A 25,630-nucleotide genomic window follows, 5' to 3' on the forward strand; every position below is an offset into this window, starting at 1 on the left:
CTTTACAAAAATCACCTGGCAGTGCCAGTTGTGCCCAAAACTCCTTGCATTCTTGGGCCAGGGGGCCAGGTGGTACTTTACATGTGCTGTTGAGCTTTTTTATGAGCTTTTTTATGTTCTTTTGTTGATTGGTAAGAAAACTGTCTTGATGAGCTTGATGAGCTTTTTTAAATACTGCTGGTTCTGTGAGTAAATTTCCAATTGAATAGAATGTAGTTTTGCAGTTCAAGGTCTGGATTAAGACCTTAAAATTTTGCTACCACAATAAACTCCTTTCTAGCAAAAGTATGGTGTACAAATCTATTAAATAGAAGGAATGTGAAGTATGAAATGCATTAGATTTTTAATATCTGTTTTCATTATCAAGACTTTAGCAGATTTCCAGCAGATTTCTTATGGTGTTAACTTGAATTTCTTTTGCAGCCTTCATTATTGATATTAACAGATTTCAAATCTATAATATTAATAGGCTGCAAAAATGTATCTCAATATTATTTCTTTCCAGCAGTTAACTTGAATATTGTAGAATTTCTTTCCAGCAGAATTTCTTTTCTTTTCTTTTCTTTTACTTGAATTCAAACATAAAATAAGCTAAACTTCTTCTTGAATTTTTTAACTTCTGCACAGACCAATAAGCTAAACAAGTCCGGATATTTCTCTCGGACTTCCAATTCACGTTCCCAAGTGGCTTCCTCCACTCCGTGATGTTTCCACAAGACTCTCACCAAAGGAATGGTCTTGCCACGCAGGACCTGATCCCGCCTATCCAAGACCCGAACCGGTCTCTCCTCATACGAGGCATCCTCATCTACCTCTAAATCAGTCCAATCCAACACATGTGATGGATCTGGCTCATACTTCCGAAGCATACTCACATGAAACACATCATGCACTCCGGACAACTGCGGCGGTAAGGCTAATCGATAAGCAACCTCACCTATCCTCTCAAGGATCTCAAAAGGACCTATAAACCGAGGGGATAACTTCCCACTCTTCCCAAACCTCATCAGGCCTCGTCTAGGTGATATCTTCAGAAAGACATGATCACCTACCTCAAACGCCAAAGGCCTCCTCCTACGGTCGGCATAACTCTTTTGTCGACTCTGGGCTGTAACAAGCCTCCTACGGATAAGCTCAACTTTCTCCGTCGTCTCCCTAACCAACTCCGGACCCAACAAAGGTGCATCACCCACCTCGGCCCAACACACTGGAGACCTACACGGTCGGCCATACAAGGCCTCAAACGGTGCCATACCGATGCTAGACTGAAAACTGTTGTTGTAGGCAAACTCTACCAATGGCAAGTGCCTCTCCCACGTCCCACTGAAGTCCAGGACACAACCCCGAAGCATATCCTCGAGGATCTGAATAGTACGTTCGGACTGTCCGTCAGTCTGAGGATGATAAGTCGTACTAAAGGTCAACTTAGTGCCCAAGGCACTCTGCAAACTCTGCCACAACCTAGCAGTAAAACGAGGATCTCTATCTGAGACGATCGTCACTGGGACCCCGTGCAATCTCACTACATCCCGAATATACAAATCGGCAAGATGATCTACCGAATCTCTCACGCGCATAGGAATAAAGTGCGCCGACTTAGTCAACCGGTCTACAACCACCCAAATAGCATCACTACCCCGCTGAGTCTTCGGAAGACCTACAACAAAGTCCATAGTGACATGCTCCCACTTCCACTCGGCAATAGGCAAGGGTTGCAACAAACCCGCTGGCCTCTGATGCTCGGCCTTCACTCGCTGGCAAGTAAGGCACTTCGATACGAAAACAGACACATCTCTTTTCATACCCCACCACCAAAACTGGCGACCCAAATCCTGATACATCTTAGTACCTCCCGGATGCACCGCAAGGCGCGAATGGTGAAACTCTCGGAGTACTTCCTCACGGCAAGCCTCCGGTACAAACAAACGGTCTCGGTATCTCACACTCAGGTCGGGATACACCGTCAAACCCTTCTCAACTTTCCCACTGGAGATCTTCTCTCGGAGGGATTCTACCTCAAGGTCACCTCTCTGTGCCTCTAACACTCTAGTCACAAGTGTAGGCTGCACCACGACAGAAAACAAGGCCGCAGCCTCAACAGATTCGCCCAGTAGCAAATCAAACTCGCCAAGTGCTCCCAACATCTCCCATTCCCGGATGGCTATACAAGCTACATCACTAATGGTTTTCCTACTAAGGGCATCGGCCACAACATTGGCCTTTCCCGGATGATAATGCAACTCAAAATCATAATCCTCGATGAACTCCATCCATCTCCTTTGCCTCAGATTCAAGTCTCTCTGTGTAAACAGATACTTCAAACTCTTGTGATCCGAGAATACCTCGAACCTCTCACCATAAAGGTAGTGCCTCCAGATTTTCAAGGCAAAGATCACAGCTGCTAACTCTAGGTCGTGTGTGGGGTAATTCTTCTCGTGTATTTTCAACTGGCGTGAGCCATAAGCTACCACTTTCCCCTCTTGCATCAACACACAACCCAAACCCTCTCGTGAAGCATCACAATAGACCGCATAACCCAACCCTCTCTCCGGAATAATCAACACCGGAGCGGTGGTCAATCTAATTTTCAACTCTTGGAACGAATTTTCACAAGTCTCACTCCACACAAACTTGACTCCCTTCCGAGTCAGTCTAGTCAACGGTGACGCTAACCTGGAGAAATCTTTCACAAACCGACGGTAATACCCAGCTAATCCCAGAAAACTGCGGATCTCAAACACACTCTTAGGCTGTGCCCAATCTTGCACTGCCTCAACCTTGGATGTATCAACAGACACCCCTTCCCCGGATATCACGTGGCCTAAGAATTTGACTTCCCTCAGCCAGAACTCACACTTCCCAAACTTGGCATACAGCCTATGGGCTCTAAGTAACTCAAGCACCACTCTCAAGTGTGCCTCGTGCTCCTCCTCAGAAGACGAATAGATAAGGATATCGTCCACGAAAACAACCACAAATCGGTCTAAGAACTCCCGAAAAATCCGGTTCATCAAGTCCATAAAGACTGTCGGTGCATTGGTAAGTCCGAATGGCATCACCAAAAACTCGTAATGGCCATACCGCGTACGGAATGCCGTCTTAGGAATATCTTCCTCCCTGACCCTCAACTGATGGTAACCCGATCTCAAGTCTATCTTAGAGAAACAACGGGAACCCTTCAACTGGTCAAACAAATCATCTATACGGGGCATAGGGTACTTATTCTTAACCGTAGCCCGATTCAACTTCCGGTAGTCTATACACAATCTCAAGGCACCATCTTTCTTTTTAACAAAGAGTGCCGGTGCTCCCCACGGTGAAACACTAGGGCGAACAAAGCCCTTATCTAGCAATTCCTGGAGCTGAACTTTCAACTCAACCAACTCTGCTGGAGCAAAACGGTAAGGTGCCATAGAAATCGGCGCCGTACCAGGCACTAAATCAATAGAGAACTCTATCTCTCGGTGAGGTGGCAAACTAACAAGATCTTCGGGAAAGACATCCGAATACTCACAAACCACCCTCGGTAATACATGCTGGGTCTCACCACGCTCACCACTCTCAAAGCTAGCAAGTAGACTACTAAGCTCACTTCGCCCTCGCGAATCAAACCCCGGTGGCAAAACACTACCAACCCGGTCTCCCAAGAAATGGAACCACTCCCCGCTCAAGGTACATAACGTGACCCTCTGGCGGTAGCAATCAATAACAGCCCGGTATGACGATAACCAGTCCATATCCAAAATAACATCAAAACCCTTCATGGGCATGACAACAAACGGAAAAGGAAGCCTATAGTCGGCGACCTCTATATCACATCCTCTAACACCCTGTTTCAGAATCAACTCACCACCCAAAGGCGATACCACACAAATAGGAGATGCTAACTGTGCTAACTCCAATTCCAAAACAGATGCAAATGCAGCAGATACAAAAGAATGAGATGCACCCGTGTCTATCAACACATTAGCAACTGAGTTGCAAAACAGAAAAGTACCTCTCACTACTGATGGAGCCGGTACTAAATCCTGCGCGGTAACAGCATACACGCGCCCCGTAGGCCCCTGGTCTACCTGCTCACCTCTCGGAGCAAAAGACTGCTGCACAGACTGGGATGACGAAGCTCCCGGATTGGCCCTCGAGGCCTGCACAGACTGAGCTGGCTGAAAACCCTGCGTCTGCCTAGAACCAGACGCTCCCGAAGTGGCACTCAACTGTGGGCAAAACCTCTTCATGTGCCCAGGTTGTCCACACTGATAACAAGTCAAGAGCTGCCCCCTGCCCAAACTCTGACTCTGCGGTCTAGCTGAAGAAGAAGCCGCTTTCTGACCCCCACCCTTCTACGGGCAAACAGATACCTTGTGACCCAACTGGCCACACTTGTAACAGGTGAAATCCCCCTGACCACCTCTCCCGGAGCCTGCACTCGGCACTGGGAAGGTCGATCTAGCAACACCACCCTGCGACTGCTGAGGGTTATAACCCTTCTGTCTCCTGCCATCACTCTGACTATCCTGGCTCCTCTTGGAGCCTCTCTGACCCTCATCCTCCTCCTGCACCATAAGCTCCATATGAGCTGCAGCGTCCACTAGGTGTCTATACTCTCGAATATAAGACCCACCAATTCTCAACTTGAGGCCCCGCCTCAACTTCCGCTCAAACTCATAGCAACGGCGTTCCTCAGACGCCACCAGTTCAGGTGCAAACCTAGACAGACTGGTAAAAGTAGCCTCAAACTCGGCCACTGACAAGCCCTGCTGATTAAGCCGGCTAAACTGATCCCTCAGCTTCTCCCTAGCTGCTGCTGATAAAAACCTCTCCTGAAAAGCATTCACAAACGCCTCCCAAGTACCACCAACACGAGCTTTCTCGTACTTCCACCATTGACCCGCATCTCCCTTCAGTTGGAAGGATGCCAAGGTCACTTTCAGTGCTTCGTCCTCAATGCCAAGCATCTCAAACGTCTTCGTTGTCTGTTCGAGCCATTCATCTGCCTTAAGCGGCTCTTTAGGATCCCCGATAAACTCGTCCGGATTACACCGGAAGAACTCCCTCTTCAAGAAGGAAGGTCCTGTCTCAGCTGCCTGATTCCCAGCTCTAAGAATACCCAAAGCTCCTGCTATCTCTCTGGCCAAGGCACCCATAGCCTGCTGACCTACTGGCTCGGCCACATTGGCCTGCCCAACTCCCTCCTGCACTGCCGGAATCTCACCCTGTAACGGTACTTCCTGCCTCGCAGGTCTACCACGCCTAGCACCTCTTCCTCGTCCTGACATCCTAATAAAGGCAACACAGAATGTTAGCACATTCATAAATGTGCCGAAACTAAACACTCACGTCCTAATGCCTGGACAACTGTAATTCACTCCACATAAGCACATAAACACATAAGCACTTACGAATTTCATTTCCGGATAATAATAGTCCCGAGGCGTTACTAGAGTTCCGGTTAGAAACAGCATTGATCAAGTGCCTTTCCAACAAGACTCCCAGAAACTCAAGGATCCAATCAATATCCCAGAAATTAAATCCCATACACACATAGTCACATAAACATGTTATCACTTAAGCACATAACATATGATACCACATTTAAGTCTCTATCAAGCGAGGCAAACCCATTGTGATACTAATCACTTCCCACGTACCCAAAGTATTCGAACCCGGTACGCTCTGATACCAAGTTGTAACGCCCTCAAAATAAGACAAGCATTTACATATAAACTAACCACATTCCTTTATTTCATTGAGTTTCATTACATAAGTATTACATGTTAACATCAAAACAAAATGCCCTACGGGCTTACAGCTTTCCAAGTTAACACTTGGTTTCAACAAAAGAGTACTAACTCGTTTACACATTAAGCCCTTGGCTTGAAGTTACATGTAATACATCAAAAGTAAAACAACTACACTATGTCCGCCTCTAGCCTTCCAAGCTATGTCCTTGGAGGTGGCATGCTTCCTGTACCTGAAAATGATATTCCCATATAGGGTGAGCCACAGCCCAGTAGAAATACACTAAACCAACCATGGACAATGACTAAAACATTAGCAATTGATAGTTGGTCAACACCGATACAATCACATAAATTACATATTTATGTCAACGACTTACAAGTCCCAATTACTTTTCATTTTCCCTTTTTCAACAGATAAGCATGCTAGCTCTATCATCATTTCCACAGATATGTATAAAAACTATATCTCACATTCAGATAAGCATAAAAGCTATACCCACATTCTCAACAGATATGTATATCAACAATATCCACAGATAAGCATACAAGCTATATCCACACTTCACAAAGATAAGCATATGAGCTCTATCTTCACTTCTCTAGACAAGCATATGAGCTCTGTCTACGGAGTTCATCCCCTATCTCCTCCCAATACCTATCCGGTTTAGAGGTACATCCCCTATCTTCCCCTAAACCGCGGAGTACATCCCCTATCTCCTCCTCTACACATAACGTATATAAACACATTGGTTCTATATACAATCACACAATACACACAATTAATGTATTCTATCAACCGTCAAGTTCCATGACACATTCCATTGATTAGTTTCCGTTTACCTAATCATCATGCATTGTCTACAACAATCTCGACTATCCTCCACCGATAGCCCAAAGCAGTTATTTCTAAAACAGAAAATAAATGCACAAATGGATATTCAATCAACATTTCATTTCTTCATTCTTCTTAATTAATTATCCCAATTAATTAAACAATGTAATTAGGTCAATTCCCATAATTAACATTTCAACCCTTAGGTCCCATTTTCATCAATGATCCAACAATCATTCCATTCTTTTCATGCCAAACATGCATCTAGGTTTATTATGAATAAAACCCCAACTTTTGTAAAATTACACAAAAGCCCCAAACTTTCACAAAATTACCAAACCAAGCCCAACATCTCAAAATACCAAAATTTAAAGACAAAACCCATAGAGAGGAGTAGGTTATCCCTACCTCAATTTCGGAGTCCCAAAGGAGAAGACGACAAAACCCAACGTGCTCCAAAACCCGAGATTTTCAGGTTAAAATGAAGCCCTCGACGATCAACAACCTTTTTGTAAAGGCCAAAGGTGAGTAAATCACTCCTACTAGATCAAAACCTAGAGAGAAGGTAGAGTCTAGAGTGAGAGGCTCAACAATGGTGATTTTGGAAAAGTAAGATAGAGAAGAGAAAGTGAAAAAGTGATTTGAAAAGTCACAATTTCGGGATTTAAACCCAGTCTTCCGCTCGAGCGTAAAACACCCCGCTCGAGCGGCCACTCACAGACTTCCGCTCGAGCGGCCAACCTCCCGCTCGAGCGCAGAATGCACTCGCCCAGCACTTTTGCAGAACCAGGCCTCCGCTCGAGCTCCCAACCCTACGCTCGAGCTCACAACACTGCACAACAAGATACTGGATGGATGTAATCTACGCTCGAGCGCCAACACCTCCGCTCGAGCGTACAGGCCAAAAATCTGGGCAACTAGTTTTGGTTTCTAAACTCAACCAACCTGTAACAAACCCGCTCAACACATCCTATAACTCAAATACAAAGTAAGAAAGGATGTAAACAAGATAATAAACAACTACCAACATCCACGGACACATGTCCGGATCACTATACAACAAGGGTAAACCTGGGATCGCTATATTTTCTTTACCTCCAATTCTATTAATACAATGTTACTTTTTTTATTATTTAGTTATTTATTTATTGAGGAATGTGACAGTTATTCTTGGTCTTTTTATGTAGTTTTTGTGAAGCTTAATTCCAAGAAATTGGTTAGTTCTATCAATGCAATGGCACATCCATTGAAGCCATTCTATTAGATATCTGAAAGGATTTAAGCACCGTTTGGTTCAATAAAATGAAAATGAAATAGAATGGAATGGTTAACCTCTATGAAATGAGTATTAATTTATAATAGCAAATGATGATTTATTTATCTTACAATTTTCTCTTTTTTTCTTTTCTTTTTTATATCATGTTTATAATGAATTAAACACCACCCAAACGGAAAAGAGCTAAAATAGTCAAAAAAATTATTACAATTTGTCAAATTATTCCCACTATTTTCATAAAAAATCAAAACATCACTTAAAAAAATCAATTATCAAACACTCAAAAGCTCTGGTGAAGTCAAAATAGGAGAGCACTAATTAATTTTTCTTTTTGTTTTTGTTTTTGTGTTTTTGTGTTTATATATATATATATATATAAAGAACTGAATGGAATTTGGCAACTCACCATTTGAACTGACCCTCATGGGTTGGCATACTAATATTTTCAGCAAAAATGAAAGGATTTCAACTTATGCTATATAAATCATTGCAAGTAAAACAACTATAAAAATTACCTGCAAGCAACTTATGCTATATAAATTCTTGCTTTATATTTGAAATTGAAATTCTTCAGTGTGCAGAATGATTATCACTGTCTGTCCCAACTATCTGAAATTTATCATATATCAACTGCTATTTTGGTTGAATGGTCTGTTATCGCTGTTGAACATTATTTTCTCTGTTATATTTTTATACTGCACATTAGAGGTTGACTTTACACTCCACAGGTTTTACGAGCTTTGAGAAGGCTGAAAGGAACTTCAAATAACAAAAAAGAAAAGATGCCCGCAAAAACAAAACAACTCTTTGACCAGCTGACTGAAGATGCCATGAAGCTGATGGAGAACGGTGATTACAGTTAAGTGACTTAGTTGTTTGTCATGTGCTAAAATAGCACATGCTATTTTAGCACATTATCTTATTTGGGTCAAATTGCATGACGTGATTTGATTTGAATATAGGCATTCATGAAATGAGGTGTTGGCTGCCAAGTTCCTTATTTAGTGTGACGAGGAAGTTTTGCTTTCTTTCAGCTTTGTTCAAATATTTCCATTCTAAGCCTTTGGATATATGAATTTGATCCTTGGTTCAACTTTTGTTTTGCAGATGTATATGATGAAAAGCAGGAGGTGTTTCAGCGTGAGGCAGGTTAGTATATTGGGCTCTTCTCCAACTTTTTTTTTGCTTTTCTCTTATCCCCCCACCCCAATTCACTTCTTTCCTCCCTCAGGTAAATTCCCCTCTGTATGTGTGTATATATCTATGCATGCATTTTCTTTTGTATCCGTGTTGTTAGAATGAAGATAAACGTTGCCCGTTCTGAAAAATCTTGGTGGTTATTTATGGGACTCAACATTTTTGAATTCTCCATTGCATGTGAGACATGTGTGCATTTAGAATTGAATCCAACTAAAGTCAGTCAATTGAATCCAACTAAAGCTTTTTTTGAGACTGTAAGTCAGTAGTAGAATATGTGATTCAAGAATGCACGTGAGTTCTAGCTAGCTCGCACAATTTTATTAGATCACACGGGCACAGTGGAACTACTTCAGTGTGTTTTTGGTTGCCTTCCCTTTTGATGGAATTTATTACTATGGGCATGCTAATATGCTAAACATGTGTGCATTGGCCTGGGAAATATCCAGTGCCCCTAGATTCCCTAGATCTTATCTCTTTTACATTTCACCCCGGAGGTGATGCTGTGAGCTGATACTACTGAATCTCTTCCCAACAGAGTGCAAAAACAAATCTCAATGTGGAGCAGGTCTTCTTTTCTATTGCTCGAGACATAAAACAAATACCTGCAGAGAGTGACTCCAAAGCAGAGGTACATGTATACGTTAGTGAATTTTCTTGAGGGTTTATAGACAGTGGTGGATCTAACATGTGTCCCTTCAATGACTCGAAAATTATGTTAATCGTACGATTTTTGAAATGTCTTTCAATATGCCCCTCCTAAATATGATGTACATGCCCCTATTTTTTTTTTGGTAGCCCATCTGTTTTTTTTCTTTTTTTCAATAAAATCCCGTACCTTACTTTCAAGGTTTATTTTGCTATAAAATCTATAATCACCTTACCTTACTTTCAATGTTTATTTTGCTATAAAATCTATAATCACCTTAGATTGACTGAAATGATGAGTTTTGTTTTTAGTTTTTTGAGTCAATGCTGTGAAAAGTATTTTTTTTTGAATATATCTTGACTAAATTAAACCGAATCAGTCAGAATCGACCCCTTGCCTTAGTTTTACCTCACCCCCCTCTGCAAAAAATTCTACTCCACTGTTTATAGATGTATATGATTTTTTAATTTTCTTTCAATGATCCTTACCTCACCCCCCTCATGTTTTTTGCTTTAATTTTCTATAAATCACCCTCCTCAAATGGACCCAATGAAAAAGCTTCCTTGATCACCCATTGATAAGAAAAGAATGGATTTATACCAATGGATTTATATTGGATTTATCTATCTAATAATCATTTCTTTTCTACCAATGGATTTATATTTGAATATATGTGTGAGTCTATAAAGTTTGATCAAATTGAGTTTTCTCAATTGTGTAGTTGTATAAATTATAATTATAATTTGATCCTAACATTATTTATACCGTGCCTTCAGGCACGGGCATACGCTAGTCTATATAATAAGGCACAAAGGTTTTTGAAAAATGTATCAAAATGTATGTGAGATACATTTTGATCCAATGGCCAAGATCAGTTCTAAGAATATATTAATGGTACAGATCATAATAAAGGACAATGTGATTCCCGCTTAAACATCTCTCCCTCAGCCTTCCACCTACCCACGTCTCTCTCTCTCTCTCTCCCACTCTATTCTCAGCCACATCTTCTCCCCATTTCCTCTTTACCTCTCTCGCCCTCTCTGATCTTCTTCTTCCCTCTTCATACTGACGCTGCTCACTCCTCCCCTTACAACCCTCCCTCATCGCTCGGCTTGCAAGGTAAGATTTCCTCGATTTCTATCTCTCCACTCTCCCTCTGTTTCGATTTCTTTTTCCCTGTTCGATGCTTTGGCGCTGCTCTCGAACTCTCTCTCTATCGGGTGAAGGAGATTCCACATTTGTGATCGATTTAGTGAGATGTATGATTGTTGTTGATAGATTTATCGGAGAGTGACTCCGAACCACCAGAAAAGATAGAGAAATCAAAAGAATGGTGATGATGGCTGCTACCGCCGTGAAGGGTGCGGCCTCAACGGCTCTGCGAGCGGTGCTCCACTGAGTCCGCCAGGCTTCTGAGAGATCAGGCCGCATAGCCGATGATGTGAGGGTGGTTGCAGTGAGCAAAACCAAGCCCATCTCTCTCATCCGCCAAGTCTACGACTCTGGTCATCGCTGTTTCGGCGAGAACTATGTCCAAGAGATCATCGAAAAAGCACCTCAGGTTCTCTCTCTCTCTCTCTCTCTCTCTAGAAGTTTGTTTTGGAATTGAGATTGTGTGGAGTAAGAAGATGCTTGATATTGAAATTGTTGAACATTTTACAGCTTCCTGAGGACATTGAGTGGCATTTTGTTGGGCATTTGCAGAGCAATAAAGTGAAATCACTTTTGGGTGTGGATCTCTTTTGATTGTTCAGTTAACATTCTTTTCATTATGTTTGGAGTTTCTATTATAAATTATCATTGTTGCAAGATTATTGAATTATTATTCCCTCAAATCAAATGTGTGGAACTTTTCTTGATTCTTCATCAAAGTAAGGAATCTTGATTTTATGATTTCTGAATTATTGCTCCCCTGAATAATGCGCAAGTTAGTTGCTACTAATTGTTTGAATACATAACTAAAACCTCGAACTCTCTCTCTATCGTGAATGAATTTCTTGAATCCGTAAGTGTAACTCCCACAGCTTCTGTGGTAGATTGGGGTAAATAGGTATTTAATCAGTGGAACATATTTTTAACTCCTATTTTTGTCATTCAATTTCAGCTTCTGTGATAGATTGGGGCAAATAGGTATTTAATCGTTTGGTTTATATTGAAGCAATTTTTACTTCTTCATCCCCACCCCCTGGCAGACATGCAGTGAGTTGCATATTTCACTAATCATAGAAAACATGATTTGGCTACCATTGTGAATATAGTTTGCATGTGTAATTTTCTTTGTATTATATTCTTGATTTGTTGAGTTATATATGAGTGTCTCACATGTATTTTTATAGTGTTCTTAATATAAGTTTGTATCTGATTTGTATTTCAGGATGATCTTTTTACGTCCTTGATTTTCCTTTGTAACAGCCAAAGATTGCGTCCCACAATTCACGACATTATCACTGGCAAGATCAAAGGTTATGCAGAGCACTTTAGTTGCTGAAGGGCTGGCATTGGTCAGGCCGCATTATTTGAAAGGGCATTTGGAGAGCTACCAGTTGCCAATTGGCTGGAATATCATTGGATACTGGAACGCTATTGGAGAGCGACAGAATATGAGTGTCTCACAGAGCTACAATTTGGAGAGCAACATAATTTGATTTGTTGAGTTATATGAGTGTCTCACAGAGCTACTATTTGGAGAGCGACAGAATGGAATATCATTGGCTGGAACGCTATTAGCTGTCAGCCCTGTCTCACCTGTGATGGCTCCCATTGGAACAGCACAGGCTGTAGCAAAGGAACTTCTTAATTCGATTTTGGATGCTGTTGTTCGGATATTCGGTGAGATATAATTATGTAATACTTAGTTTTGGGTATTCTTTTCCCTTTTGTTGAATTTAAGTTTGACCATATAAATGTTCAGAGAAACATGTTATTGTTGGAGAGCTTCTAGAATCAAAATCCTCACAACAAAGTGACATGAACACACCAAAGTCAATGGCAGAGATAAATTGGAACCCTGATTCTGATGCATCTCATGATACTGGAGGCTACAGTATCGGCTTTTCATTGACAGTTTTGCAGGTAGTGTCTGCCATTGTATTTGTCATTAGCTTTCTGGTGCTAATCTAGCGACCAATTGAAAAAATTTCATTTTCTGAATTTCAACATTGTCCATTTAATTAAAAATATTGGTTCATAGATTTAGTTCTCATTGAGTCTATATTTTTCTAATTTTGTATAACAGAGTGAATGCCAACAGCTTATATGTGAGATTCTGCAGGCAACTCTTGAAGCTGCATATAGCGACCTCGGTCTTTTCTCTTTAAATTATTGTATCCGGACTTAGGTTCCGTGGATCCTGTCATTACTTATTGGTTGTTGTTGTCCTTTAATCTCTTAGTATTTGAATTATAGGTTGTGTTGGGCGGGTCTGTTACAGGTTGGTTGATTTTAGATGCCAATAGGTGATGCCCAGTTTTTGGTCTTCACGCTCGAGCGTAAGTTTTAACGCTCGAGCGGTCCCTTCGTTGTTGCTTCTCCGCTCGAGCAGGAATTTTGACGCTCGAGCGTGATTTTTCATCTCCCAGTATTTTTGCTCTGCAGTTCTTCAGCTCGAACGGTAGTTTTTACGCTCGAGCGTGATCCCTTGTTTTTGCTCCTCCGCTCGAGCGGGGAGTTTGACGCTCGAGCGGGTGCCAGCGCCTGCAAAACTTCTGGAAGGATGCAATCGACGCTCGAGCGACTTTCTTCACGCTCGAGCATGATTCTGTGTCTTACGCTCGAGCGGGGATTTCTACGCTCGAGCGTAGAGTCGATTATATCAGTCCGTGATTTCACTTTTTGGATCACTTTTTGACCTACCTTTTCTTTCTTAACCTTTAAAAACCGCCATTTGAGAGTTTCTCTCTCTACTCTCACCTTCTCTCTAAGATTTGATCTATTCCTTGTGGTCTTCTACCCTAGTTCCTTTGGAAGAAAGGTAGAGCTTCACGAGATCTTTCTTTTAATCTGAAAAAGAGAGGATTTGGAGCACTTTGGATTTTGGGTCATCATCTCCATCTTCTCTATTTTAGTTGTGATCTTCAAGGTAGGGATTTCCTACTCTATTCTATAAGCTTTGTTCTAAGTTTTGGTATTTTAAGATGTTGAGGTCACTTAGATAATTTTGGGAAAAACCCTAGTTGTATTAATTAATTAATTTGTAAAATTAATTTAAGGGAATTGGGGAATTTGGTTAAATTCATGAAATTGATGAATTCATAGATTAAATGGTGTAGTTGGATGATTTAAATCACTCACCTATTAAATTGTTGATATATTTATTTCCAGTCTAGAAATAACTGTTTTGGGCTATCGGTGGAGGATAGTCGTGATTGTTGTAGACATTGCATGTGGATTAGGAATAACTGGAACTAATCACATTGGTTAAGTCATTAATTTGACTATTGAATTAATACTGAAAATACGTGTATTGGTTGAGCATTGCATTTGCATATTGTGTGGGAGGAGATAGGGGATGTACTCCACGGTTTAGGGGAAGATAGGGGATGGACCTCTAAACCGGATTTTTTTGTTTGGGAGGAGATAGGGGATGGACTCCATTAGCACCATTTTTATGTGTGCTTATTATATTGAAGTGTTTTTACATGATTATTGATACAGCACTAAAATGTGTATCAAATGGGAAGTATGAAGTGTTTTGATATGAGCATGAGTCTCATTTGTTTTGTTGATATTGGAAGTAATGTGATTATGATATATAATTCACGGTTGTAAGTTTGGCCAGGTTCTGAGCCATGTTGATAATAATGGAAAGTGAAATGTGTCTTAGACATTAGTGTCATGAGACTGTTTAATAATAAAATTGATTATCTTGATTAACCATCTATTGAATGCTATAGCTTTATTCAATGCTTATATTTGGTTTAGTATTTTTCTACTGGGCTGTGGCTCACCCTTTATGGGAACATCATTTTCAGGTTCAGGTGATAAGCTACCTCCACGGACTTAGCCTGGAAGGATTTGATGTTTGGGATTTTGAAGACTTGTCTTTAGTTATATGTTTTATTTTGTTATTTTTGGGATTTCATGTAAACATTCAAGCCTAGGGCTTAACTTGTAAATGAGTTAGTACTCATCCTTTTTGTGTCCAAGTGTTAGCTTGGAAAGATGTAAGCCCTTAGGGCATTTATTTTGATGTTGCAGGATGTTACAAGTAATGTCTGTCAATAAGAATACTCTGATGACTAACTCAAATGATTCGTTTTCTTTTATAAATGCATGTTAATGTTATGGCTATTAAGGGTTTATTTTGAGGGTGTTACACTGCATCTGCAGATGCTGCTGTACAAACAGCTAGACTTGCAAACAAGGCTCCTTCCAAAGAAAAGAGGCAGGAAACTAAAACTTTGTTTTTCTTTTATGTTGTATGCATACCTTTTTGGCATTCTTTTCTCTGTAATTTCCTTCTTTGTATCTTTGAGGCTCCTTTTTTTTTTTTTTTCTTCCCCCTCTCTTGAAAATGCAGCTGGCAAGGGCTCTTGGGCTGCAACCAAGACAAATAGCTATATGGTTTCAGAACAGGAGGGCTAGGTGGAAGACGAAGCAGTTACAGAAAGACTATAATGTTCTTAAGAGACAGTTTGATGCTATCAAGGCTGATAATGATACTCTCCAATCTCAGAACTAGAAACTTCAAGCTGAGGTATGGTTTTCAAATTTTTTGTTTTTTCAAAAACAAAAATAATGAGGAGTTCAGAAACACTCATCGTTTTCGTTTTTGTTTGAAAACAGTTGTTGAAAATTTAGAAAAGTTTTTGAAAGTGTTTTTCTAAAAGACGGGTGTTTTTAGAAATTGCCAAACAAAGTTTTCAGATCATTTTTTTTAAAACAAAATTTGAAAACAAAACCAAAGGGAATTAATTCCAAAATTATTTTGATGCTTTGGGAAGATGCATGTGTTGATAACTGTTAGATTTTAGTTTGGACAAAATTCCCCTTCTTTATTGCCAATTGAGTAAGCAACTTTTCTTTTCTTTTGTTTTTGTTTTTGTATTTGTATTTTTTTTTTTTTTTTTGGGTGGATTGATTAAGAAGAAGAAAAAAAAATCAATTTGAATCACTTTAGATAGCCATAATTATGGTCGTCATTTTGGGTGTTGTTTCTGTTTTTCAAGTTTTTAGAAACAAAAACAATGAGTAGTTCAAAAACACCAATTGTTTTCATTCTTTTGTGAAAACAATTCAACTAAGCTTTTTTCAAAAAACTTCAATTTTCAAAAACAGTTGGCAAGCAAATTTTCTGAGTCAACTTCTATTTTCTGTTTTCCAAAGTAAAAGACAATACTAAACTCACCCATATAGTTGTTGATTTTCATCCCATTCTGTTGCAAACACAGAAAAGAGCATAAAACATGCATTAATGAAATAAAATTTTATAAAATTCGTTGATGAGGCCCGCTTTAAAAAAAAAAATGTCTTTCATATATAGTAATGCTACAAATCCAGAAGATTTACTTTAGAAAATCACATAGAAAAAAAAAAAAAATCAATAGTCTACATCTATTTTGAGTGTGTGTGATCTACATTCCATCAACTTTAAATTTACATCACACGCTCACTTTTAGAATAATATTCAAGATAAATTTTCGTGAACCATTGCATTTTACCTAGGGACCTGTCTTAAAAAGAGATGTAATCCTAGATTTAATGGTAAACTACTTGATTATCTTTTCGTCTATTGTTATTGGCCAGTTTCCAGACAAAAGAAATTTAAAAACTATGCCAATATATTGTAAGAATGTGATGGATCACAGCCCTCTAAATCTCCATTCTCAAATTTTCACAAAATCTTAAAAAAAGGTAAATTATAAATATGCCCCTGATGTTTGTAAAATATTCTCACTCTCTCTATGGGAGCTTGCATTTTAAGATTAGTATCCAGAGTTTGGTAATGAGGTGCGGTGTTGCCTTTGAGTCAAACTTGGTTCTAAATCATGACACAATGCAATTATACAATTGGATTTGTTGATTGGGATTTTATTTTATTTATTTATTTTTATTTTTTGTCAGTCAAACTTGGTTCTTATGTAGTTATAATTTGATTAGCAGCAGTAGCACTAACTGGTGTGCATTTAAGTTTTAATATCTTTTAAATTGCAGAGCACTGGCTGGTGTGCATTATTTGATATTTTAATTTTTTTATATTTGATTTGTTTGGAATTGTAGAGTACAGTCTGTTAAATATATTTTTATAACTGCATTTTAATCTTAATATTATTTACACCGTGCCTTTAGGCACGGGCATACGCTAGTCTATATAATAAGGCAAGAGGGATTTTGAAAATGTCTTCAAATGTATGTGAGATACATTTTGATCCCATGGCTGAGATCAATTGTAATATCTATCCAATGGCTGAGGATCAATTGTAATATCTGTCTCTCCACATTTCTGTTTCCCGCCCAACATGCCTGTTTCTCCACTCTTCTCTCTCAGTATCTAACCTCTGTATCTAACCTCTGTCTTCCTGATTTGCCTCCCTATCTACCCTCTGTCTACCCACCTTCCCTCTCTATTTCTCTGCCTACCCTCTCTATCTCTCTATTCCTCTCCGTTCTTCTTCTTGATTTTTTTTAAAATCTCAGCTTTTGCCTTCATCACAGCCTTCATCACAGCCTTCATCACAGTCTTCATCAGAGCCTTCATCAGAGCTTACACCGTTCCACTCTCGCCGTTGTTCACTCCGGCTCAACATCACTTCAGCTGCTGGGTTAGTTCATCACTTTGGCACTGGGTTAGTTCATCACTCCGGCTGGGTTAGTTCATCTTGCTTATTGGCAACTGTTTATTTAATAACTCCTGTTTATTTTGTGTTAATCACTTTGGCTGCTGTTTTTTTTCCTGTTTTTTGTTATCTATTGAAAGGCAGAGTTTAAGGCATCAAAGTGTTAATAACTCATCAAATTCTGTAGTCATCAAAGTGTTGTTCTTATCTGTATGTGAGATTCAGATCAAGCCCAACACAGTTCCTAAGTGTATATGGATGGATGATTTGTCTGTGTCTACTCTCTGTCTCCCCCACACCCTGTGTCTGCCATCTGTCTTCCTTGCTCTGTTTTTGTGTTTTTTAGTTATATGGTGTGTGCAGATTAATAAACAGGAGAGGAATAGAGAGATAGAGAAATAAATCTGCTGCTGTTCATCTTTCTCTGTTTTTGTGTTATTATGGTGTGTGCAGATTAAAATCTGCTGTTCATCTGCTGCTGTTCACCATATTAATCAGATTTTATATGGTGTGTGCAGATTAATCACTTTGGCTGCTGTTCATCTTGCTCTGTTTTTGTGTTTTTGTGTTTAATAAAATCTGCTGTTTTTTTTTTGTGTTTTTATTATGTGCAGATTTTATTATGTGCAGATTCTATTGTGTGCAGATTTTATTATGTGCAGATTTTATTATTGTGTGTAGATTTTATTATGTGCAGATTTTATTTTATTATGGTGTGTGCAGATTTTAGTGTGTGCAGATTTTAGTGTGTATGGTGTGTGCAGATTTTATTTTATTATGGTGTCTGCCATCTTGAATGCTTATTGAGTTATACGGTTTACACATTTTTGCAGATTTTATGGTGTTATGGTGTGTGCACATTATTGCTTAAAATCTTGAATGCTGCCATCTTGAAGATTTTATACGGTTTAAAATTGTCTTCAATGGTTAAAATAAGATTTTATGCTTATTGAGTTATGCTTATGCTTATTAAGATTTTAGGCTGTGATGCTTATGCTTATTGAGTTATACATTTTCTTTGAAGATTATTGCTTAAAATCTTGAATGTTGCCATCTTGAAGATTTTATGGTGTGATGGCATAAAAACAAAGCATACATTTTCTTTCCTTCAGTTTACATCTTGAATGCTTATTGCTTATTGCAGATTTTATTTTGATTTTATGCTGTGATGGCATGAAATAGCCGTACTTGGTTGGAGTTATTGATTTTATGGTGTATGCTTATTGGCTGTGATGAAATCTGCAAACACCACAATAAACTCCTTTAGCAGTTTGTTCACTCAGCTAATGTGTTTCATACTTGAACTGATAGCCACTTATAGCTTATTTCTTCCTTTCCTTTCCTCTCCTATAGCTTTTGGACTAGAAGCAACATTAAGGAATCCTAATTCTTCCTAACTTTCTTATGTTGTTTTGTGAGCAGTATGTCGCTTCAACTACAAAAAAAAAAAAAAAAAATGATTAAATTTTAAGTACTTCATTATGATGAAATTCTGGGTTTAATGAATCAAATTAAAAATTAATCAAAACACTTATGGTGGCCAGGTGGTACTTTACAAAAATCACCTGGCAGTGCCAGTTGTGCCCAAAACTCCTTGCATTCTTGGGCCAGGGGGCCAGGTGGTACTTTACATGTGCTGTTGAGCTTTTTTATGAGCTTTTTTATGTTCTTTTGTTGATTGGTAAGAAAACTGTCTTGATGAGCTTGATGAGCTTTTTTAAATACTGCTGGTTCTGTGAGTAAATTTCCAATTGAATAGAATGTAGTTTTGCAGTTCAAGGTCTGGATTAAGACCTTAAAATTTTGCTACCACAATAAACTCCTTTCTAGCAAAAGTATGGTGTACAAATCTATTAAATAGAAGGAATGTGAAGTATGAAATGCATTAGATTTTTAATATCTGTTTTCATTATCAAGACTTTAGCAGATTTCCAGCAGATTTCTTATGGTGTTAACTTGAATTTCTTTTGCAGCCTTCATTATTGATATTAACAGATTTCAAATCTATAATATTAATAGGCTGCAAAAATGTATCTCAATATTATTTCTTTCCAGCAGTTAACTTGAATATTGTAGAATTTCTTTCCAGCAGAATTTCTTTTCTTTTCTTTTCTTTTACTTGAATTCAAACATAAAATAAGCTAAACTTCTTCTTGAATTTTTTAACTTCTGCACAGACCAATCTATAGATATATGGAAAAGTATTATTAACTTCTTCTTGAATTTTTTTTTTCTTTCTCAGCTTTTGCCTTCATCAGAGCTCCTGTGGATCACTCTGGCCACTCTTACCATTGTTCACTCCGGCTGCTCGACATCCTGCTCGGTTAGTTTAGAAAATATTCAACAGACCACTATACTTCTATAATTAGTTCTCTATACTGGTATAAGACAGTATATAATCCTTGAAGCTAAGCTTCTATATAATTCTTGAAGCATATTGATATTAACTACCCCTGTTTGGCTCCCATTTTTATCTTCGGTTTTTAATTTTAGTAAATTTTATATGCAAACATATATATAGGTTGCTAATATAACAGGTATGGATCCAAATTCATTAAATCTACATTTCAAGCTCCTACTTTATCATCCCACTTTGAACAAACTTCATTTCCTTCCACCATCAATCTACTTAGTGACAAGTAACAAAGGGTGTAATAGAGATTACATTTTCCCCTCCCCTTATCAGACTACATTTTCATGTCCTAAATACACTAGAAAATTGGCGTGGAAAAGCATTGAATTCAGTTTATAGACAAACTATAGAATAAGAATTCTTGATTCTCATTTTCTTCAAAAAGCACTGTAAGTAATAATAATAATAATAATAATAATAATAATAATAATAATAATAATAATAATAATAATAATTTGAATCATCAACTAAGAAAATATTAGGTGTATTATATAAAAAGATTCTGTATACAAATTGTGCATAAATTCAGTTTTAAAAAATTTGATTTGTTTGTTTACTTAATTTGATTTGTTTGTTTACTCCATAATGTTTTCCCTTTCTATGATCAGACTCCACCTCCATATGGTATTTTTATATTTTGGACCCAAAACTACCAGTTCTTTAATATAAATTTAGCTCATGATAGTATCCAATGCTAAAATGGAGGGGAAAAAAAAACATCCACTCAAAACCATCCTAGGTCTCATAGCTAGCTATATTTAAGGAGATGCTTGAAATACAAGTAGCCAAAATTGGAAAGAATAAGCCTTCTTGATCAGCTTTATATGTTCAGTGCACGTAGAATTGGAACAGCAAAGGACTTCAAATAAGAAATTAGAACCTGTTGTGTGCTCATTGTAATAGTGTTGACTGAAATCTTTCTCTCACATAGTAATTTTGGGGAGTAAAATTGATTATACAAATAAGAAAATTGCAAAGATCTTTAGTGCTCCTCTCTCTATTTGATTTTACACATAGATCTTACACAAAGATCTATTTGATTTATTTTTTTTTTAATCAGCTGTTGTTCATAGAAAATTGGCTAAACCTTTAAAGGTATCCTACTTCTTTAATATGTTATTTGGCTTCCATTGGGAATTAAATTATTCAATTTGCTTTTAGTTTACGATTTATTTTAAAAAAAATTAATATTATCATTTGTAAATGTTTTACAATAATAGATAGATTAATCTGCAATAATAGATTAATCTGCAATAATAGATTTATCCAGTTTAATGTAATTTATAATCTAGATTAAAATGTAATTTATCCAATTTAATCTTAACATTATGTTTCTTAAATGGATTTAATTTTTTAAAAGGTTTTGAATTTGAATGGGTTTTAATTTATTTACATTTTCTTGACAGTATTTAGTTCTGAGGCGTTGTGTGCTTTTGGATGATTTTCATTTCAAATAGCTTCAGGGAGTTGGTCTAACCAATTTGTCATGTTTACACTTGAAATTGGAATTACTCTACAAATTTTTCTGCATTTCAGGCCCTTAATACACTTGACAGTATCAAATGGAGAGTAAATAAAAGGGTTCTTCGTATCATAGACACAATATGTGCTAGCATTTTGATAGCAATTCGGTAGAATATCACATATTTCTGCTTCTTTTCTTTTTTTCATTACCAAGATGAGTTGAATGCCTACATTATACTGATGTGCTTTAGTATATATATTTAGTATACAATAACTTTAGTTTCTGTCAGTGTTTACAATTTTTTTTTTACTTGCTCTTATATTTTGATTTGCAATATTGGTGAACATTATAAATCTTATATGTTTATTTCTTAATTTGCATTAACATTAGGGAGAGTTGTTATTTTATTTGAGTTTTGTAGAGCATGTAATACAAGCAAAAATGTTACAAGTTATTTAAGAAAAAAAAAATAAAAATATTTTATATAACTGCATTTTAATCTTAAAATTATTTACATCGTGCCTTCTGTCAATTTTGATTAAACATTGAGCAGAATTATTGTGAACCAAATTTCTCTCAGACCTATGAAACATTGAGGAAATGTCTCTCATCACCAAATTTCTGTCAAATTTTAATCAGAATTATTGCCAATTTTTTTAATAAAAAAAAACATTAAGCAGAAATTATTTTTTCATCAAAGAATTACTGTCAATTATTTGAACTATTAAGCAGAAATTTGTACCATTCAAATGTAGTATATTTGTTGTGATTATAAAAAGAAAGAGACTATTTTTTGCATATATTTTCTTTTTAATATCTAGAGTTCCTAATTAAAAGAAAAATTTGAAAGATTTGGCATTTTAATAAATTTGAAAAACTTGGCATTTTAATAAATTTGAAAATTTTGAAAATTTTGAAAAATTTGAAAGACTATGGCAAGAGAGTTTATGTTTTTTTTTTTTGGCACCATTTTAAGGGAGTATAGTATTCTATGTTGTATTTCAAAAAATTTTGGTCAATGTATATATGTGTGTATTACTTTAGTTGTGTTCATTAAAAAAAAAATGTATTAAACTTACAAATATTTAACTTAACACAAGTATTTAATATTTTGTTATAAAAAAAAAAATTGTACCATTCAAATGTAAAAAAAAAAAAATTGTACCATTCTAAAAAGACTTGGCATTTTAACATTTATGTGTAATATGGCAAGAGAGTTTATGTTCCTGTTTTTTTTTCCACCTTTTTAAGGGAGTATAATTGAATATGTTGCATTTCAAAAATTTTGGTTAATGCATATGTGTGTATTACTTTATTGCTTATAAAATAGCTTTCTTATGTGGTGATTTTTTTTTTTTTTTTGGCATAAATTTATGGTGAACTTCAAAATATTTATTGTGAACTTCAAAATATTTATGATTATAATGGGTTTTAATTTTGGTTTTAATTTCATCTCTATAAAATTGAAGTCAGTTAAGAAAGAGAAAAGTTCAAATTCGGACAATTATTGTGCTCGAGTTTTAATTTATCATTTTAATGTGATTGTTAAAAAACATCTATTCTAAATGCTAGGTTGACTTAGAAAATGTGAGTTTGATTATGGGTTTCTCAAAGAATGTAGGGAGAGAGAGAGGGAGAGAGATAGATATAGAGATAGGTTATTACGGCAAGGAACTGTTTGTTTAGAGCTATTTAAAAAAAAATTAAGGGTGATTTATTTAGTTGATCTTCCTGCAACAAAAAAATTAAACTCACACTCAAAAAAAATTATGTAACATTTTATTTGCTGTGTAATATATTTATTTGGTTGTACCATTCAAATGTAATATATTTGTTGTGTGATTTTGGTTTTAATTTCATCTTTATAAAATTGAAGTCAGTTAACAAAGAGAAAAGTTCAAATTTAGACCATTTTATTGTGCTCCAGTTTTAATTTATCATTTTAATGTGACTGTTAAAAAACATCTATTCTAAATGCTGGTTTGACTCAGAAAATGTGAGTTTGATTATGGGTTTCACAAAGAATGTAGAGAGAGAGAGGGGGAGGGGGAAGGGACTGTTTGTTTGGAGCTATTTAAAAAGAAAGTAAGGGTGATTTATTTAGTTGATCTTCCTGCAACAAAAAAATTAAACTGATACTCAGAAAATTTTATTTAACATTTTATTTGCTGTGTAATATATTTGTTTAGTTGTACCATTCAAATGTAATATTTATTTGCTGTGTGATTCTAATGTATAGATGGTAAATATTTTTCATTTAATTTTTTTGTGAATATCTAGAGTTCCTAATTAAAAGAAAAATTTGAAAGACTTGGCATTTTAACATTTATGTGTAATATGGCGAGAGAGTTTATGTTTTTTTTTTTTTTTTGGCACCGTTTTATGGGAGTATAGTATTCTATGTTGGTATAAACTCAACATAATATTCTTCATGAACACAACATAGAATATTCTATGTGTAATATTCTATTTTGCATTTAACATTCTATGTTTTTTTTTTTTTTTGCACCTTTTTAAGGGAATATAATTTTGGTCAATCCTTATGTGTGTGCGTATTACTTTAGTTGTCTTCATGAAAAAAAAAATGTATTAAACTTACAAGTATTTAACTTAACACAAGCATTTAACATAAGGATTTTTGTTTTGAATCAAATTCACCGAGTATTTAACTTAACCCAAACAAATGTATTTAACATTTTGTTATAAAAAAAAATTTAAAAAAAATTGTACCCTTCTAAAAGCACGTGCCTCTGGTATCTGTTGACCTTTTTCTTTTTCTTAGAAGTTTATTTTTATTTTTGCTCTTATTGGACCCTTCTAAATTCACCGAGTATTTTTATTTTTCTAAATAGAGAAGGCACGTACATTTTTCTAAATTGTACCCTTCTAATTTTGCTCTTATTTTTATTTTTTTTTTCCTCTTGATTGTAACCCGTTAAGTATTTTCTATTCATGACAGTTATTTATTTACTAAAATTTTGAATTTTATTATTCGATTTGGTAGCAACATATTTGGAAATAACATTTCATTGCCAATGAAATCCATGTTAACTTTTATTATTGCTAATTTTTTGTTTCTTTGTGTCTAAAATTTTTAGGTTGAAGTACAACAGTTATGAACAATATCACTATTTTTGGTCAAGTAAGTTTTTTTTCTTCTTTTTTCTCTTCATATAAATTTAAGTACCTCTCTAATAAATTTAAGTACAACAGTTATGGACAACATCACAAATTTTTTTTCCTCATGCTTTATAGGTGGATGGGGACTTACACCGTAATATCTCCTCCCTTTACTAATTTTCTTATTTATGTGTATAAAGTTTTGTTTATTACTCTAAAGTTTTTGTATGTATAGGTTCGATTTCTTCAAGAAAGAAATGTTAATGTTGTTATTCGCGATGAGCGTGACCTTAATACTATTCGCATTCATGAGGTAAGCATAAAAGTCACTTGAACATTGGACATGTATTTTTTTTATCATTTTAAAAATAATTTATAAATATATTCTACTTATTTTTTACAGGCAAAGGCAAAGGAAAAAGACAAAGCAATATCAAAGGAAACAAAAAAAGCTATTCCTTATGGCAAAGGAAAGGAAAATGCATATCCCATGGTATGGTTTCTCAACAATTTTTAAAAGTTTCTTTTTCGAATATTATATAGATTTTTTTAGGAATTGCGTAGTGTCATATACTATTTTTTATGTACATTTTTCAAAAGTTTCTTTTTCAAAAATTTATTCAATTCTTTTTATTGAATGTGAAATGTTTTTCTGAAGCATGTTAAAGTAAGCATTTGTACAACATGCTAATGCATTTGTATGAACATTAATTTGAATTTTTAATATGTTTGTCTATTTGTATGATAAAAATATGTTGCATTTATACAATATGTTGCATCTACAACATAGCATAATAAAAATATAATAGAAGAAAACGAAAAAGGAAAATAAGAAGAAAGAACAAATATGTGATGAAAAGGAAACTACATAATATAATTTTTTTTAATTTTTATTTTTCTTATAAGAAGTTCTTAAGGAAAGAAGAAAAAGAAAAAAATGTATTTTAATATAACAGAAACAACAAGAAGAGAGAAAAGGAAAGTACAAGACATTACACGCTAATATTCACATTTTATGTACCCAATGATCTAATATTTACCTTTTCAACATACATTTTGTAAAGAGATGGGTAGTGTCTTAAAACCAATAAGTGCATGCATAGTGAGTTTGCAGTTTTGTGTGCTTAATGTGTTTTCAAATTATTTTTCCCTTCCTTTTTAA

The 25,630-nt window shown here is 36.1% G+C and overlaps 1 protein-coding gene and 2 long non-coding RNA genes across 3 annotated transcripts; all 3 read left to right on the plus strand.

Moving 5' to 3' along the window:
• Nucleotides 1-7,731: 7,731 nt before the first annotated feature.
• LOC145805997 (uncharacterized) lies at nucleotides 7,732-10,490 on the plus strand. The gene is made up of 3 exons (XR_014348398.1): nucleotides 7,732-8,707; nucleotides 8,957-8,998; nucleotides 9,585-10,490. It is a non-coding gene; the product is annotated as an uncharacterized LOC145805997 (long non-coding RNA).
• Nucleotides 10,491-10,673: 183 nt separating this feature from the next.
• LOC114292288 (uncharacterized) lies at nucleotides 10,674-12,257 on the plus strand. The gene is made up of 4 exons (XR_014348399.1): nucleotides 10,674-10,814; nucleotides 10,974-11,256; nucleotides 11,358-11,424; nucleotides 12,108-12,257. It is a non-coding gene; the product is annotated as an uncharacterized LOC114292288 (long non-coding RNA).
• Nucleotides 12,258-12,336: 79 nt separating this feature from the next.
• LOC145805998 (exocyst complex component SEC8-like) lies at nucleotides 12,337-12,853 on the plus strand. Its single transcript, XM_082901607.1, has 2 exons — nucleotides 12,337-12,524; nucleotides 12,607-12,853. Exons 1-2 carry the CDS (start codon nucleotides 12,446-12,448, stop codon nucleotides 12,813-12,815), a joined length of 288 nt encoding a protein of 95 aa, XP_082757733.1. The 5' UTR covers nucleotides 12,337-12,445; the 3' UTR covers nucleotides 12,816-12,853.
• The last annotated feature ends 12,777 nt before the right edge of the window (nucleotides 12,854-25,630 follow it).

The sequence above is a fragment of the Camellia sinensis genome, chromosome 13, assembly GCF_055761805.1.
Source record: "Camellia sinensis isolate YWXY chromosome 13, ASM5576180v1, whole genome shotgun sequence".
NCBI lineage: Eukaryota > Viridiplantae > Streptophyta > Magnoliopsida > Ericales > Theaceae > Camellia > Camellia sinensis.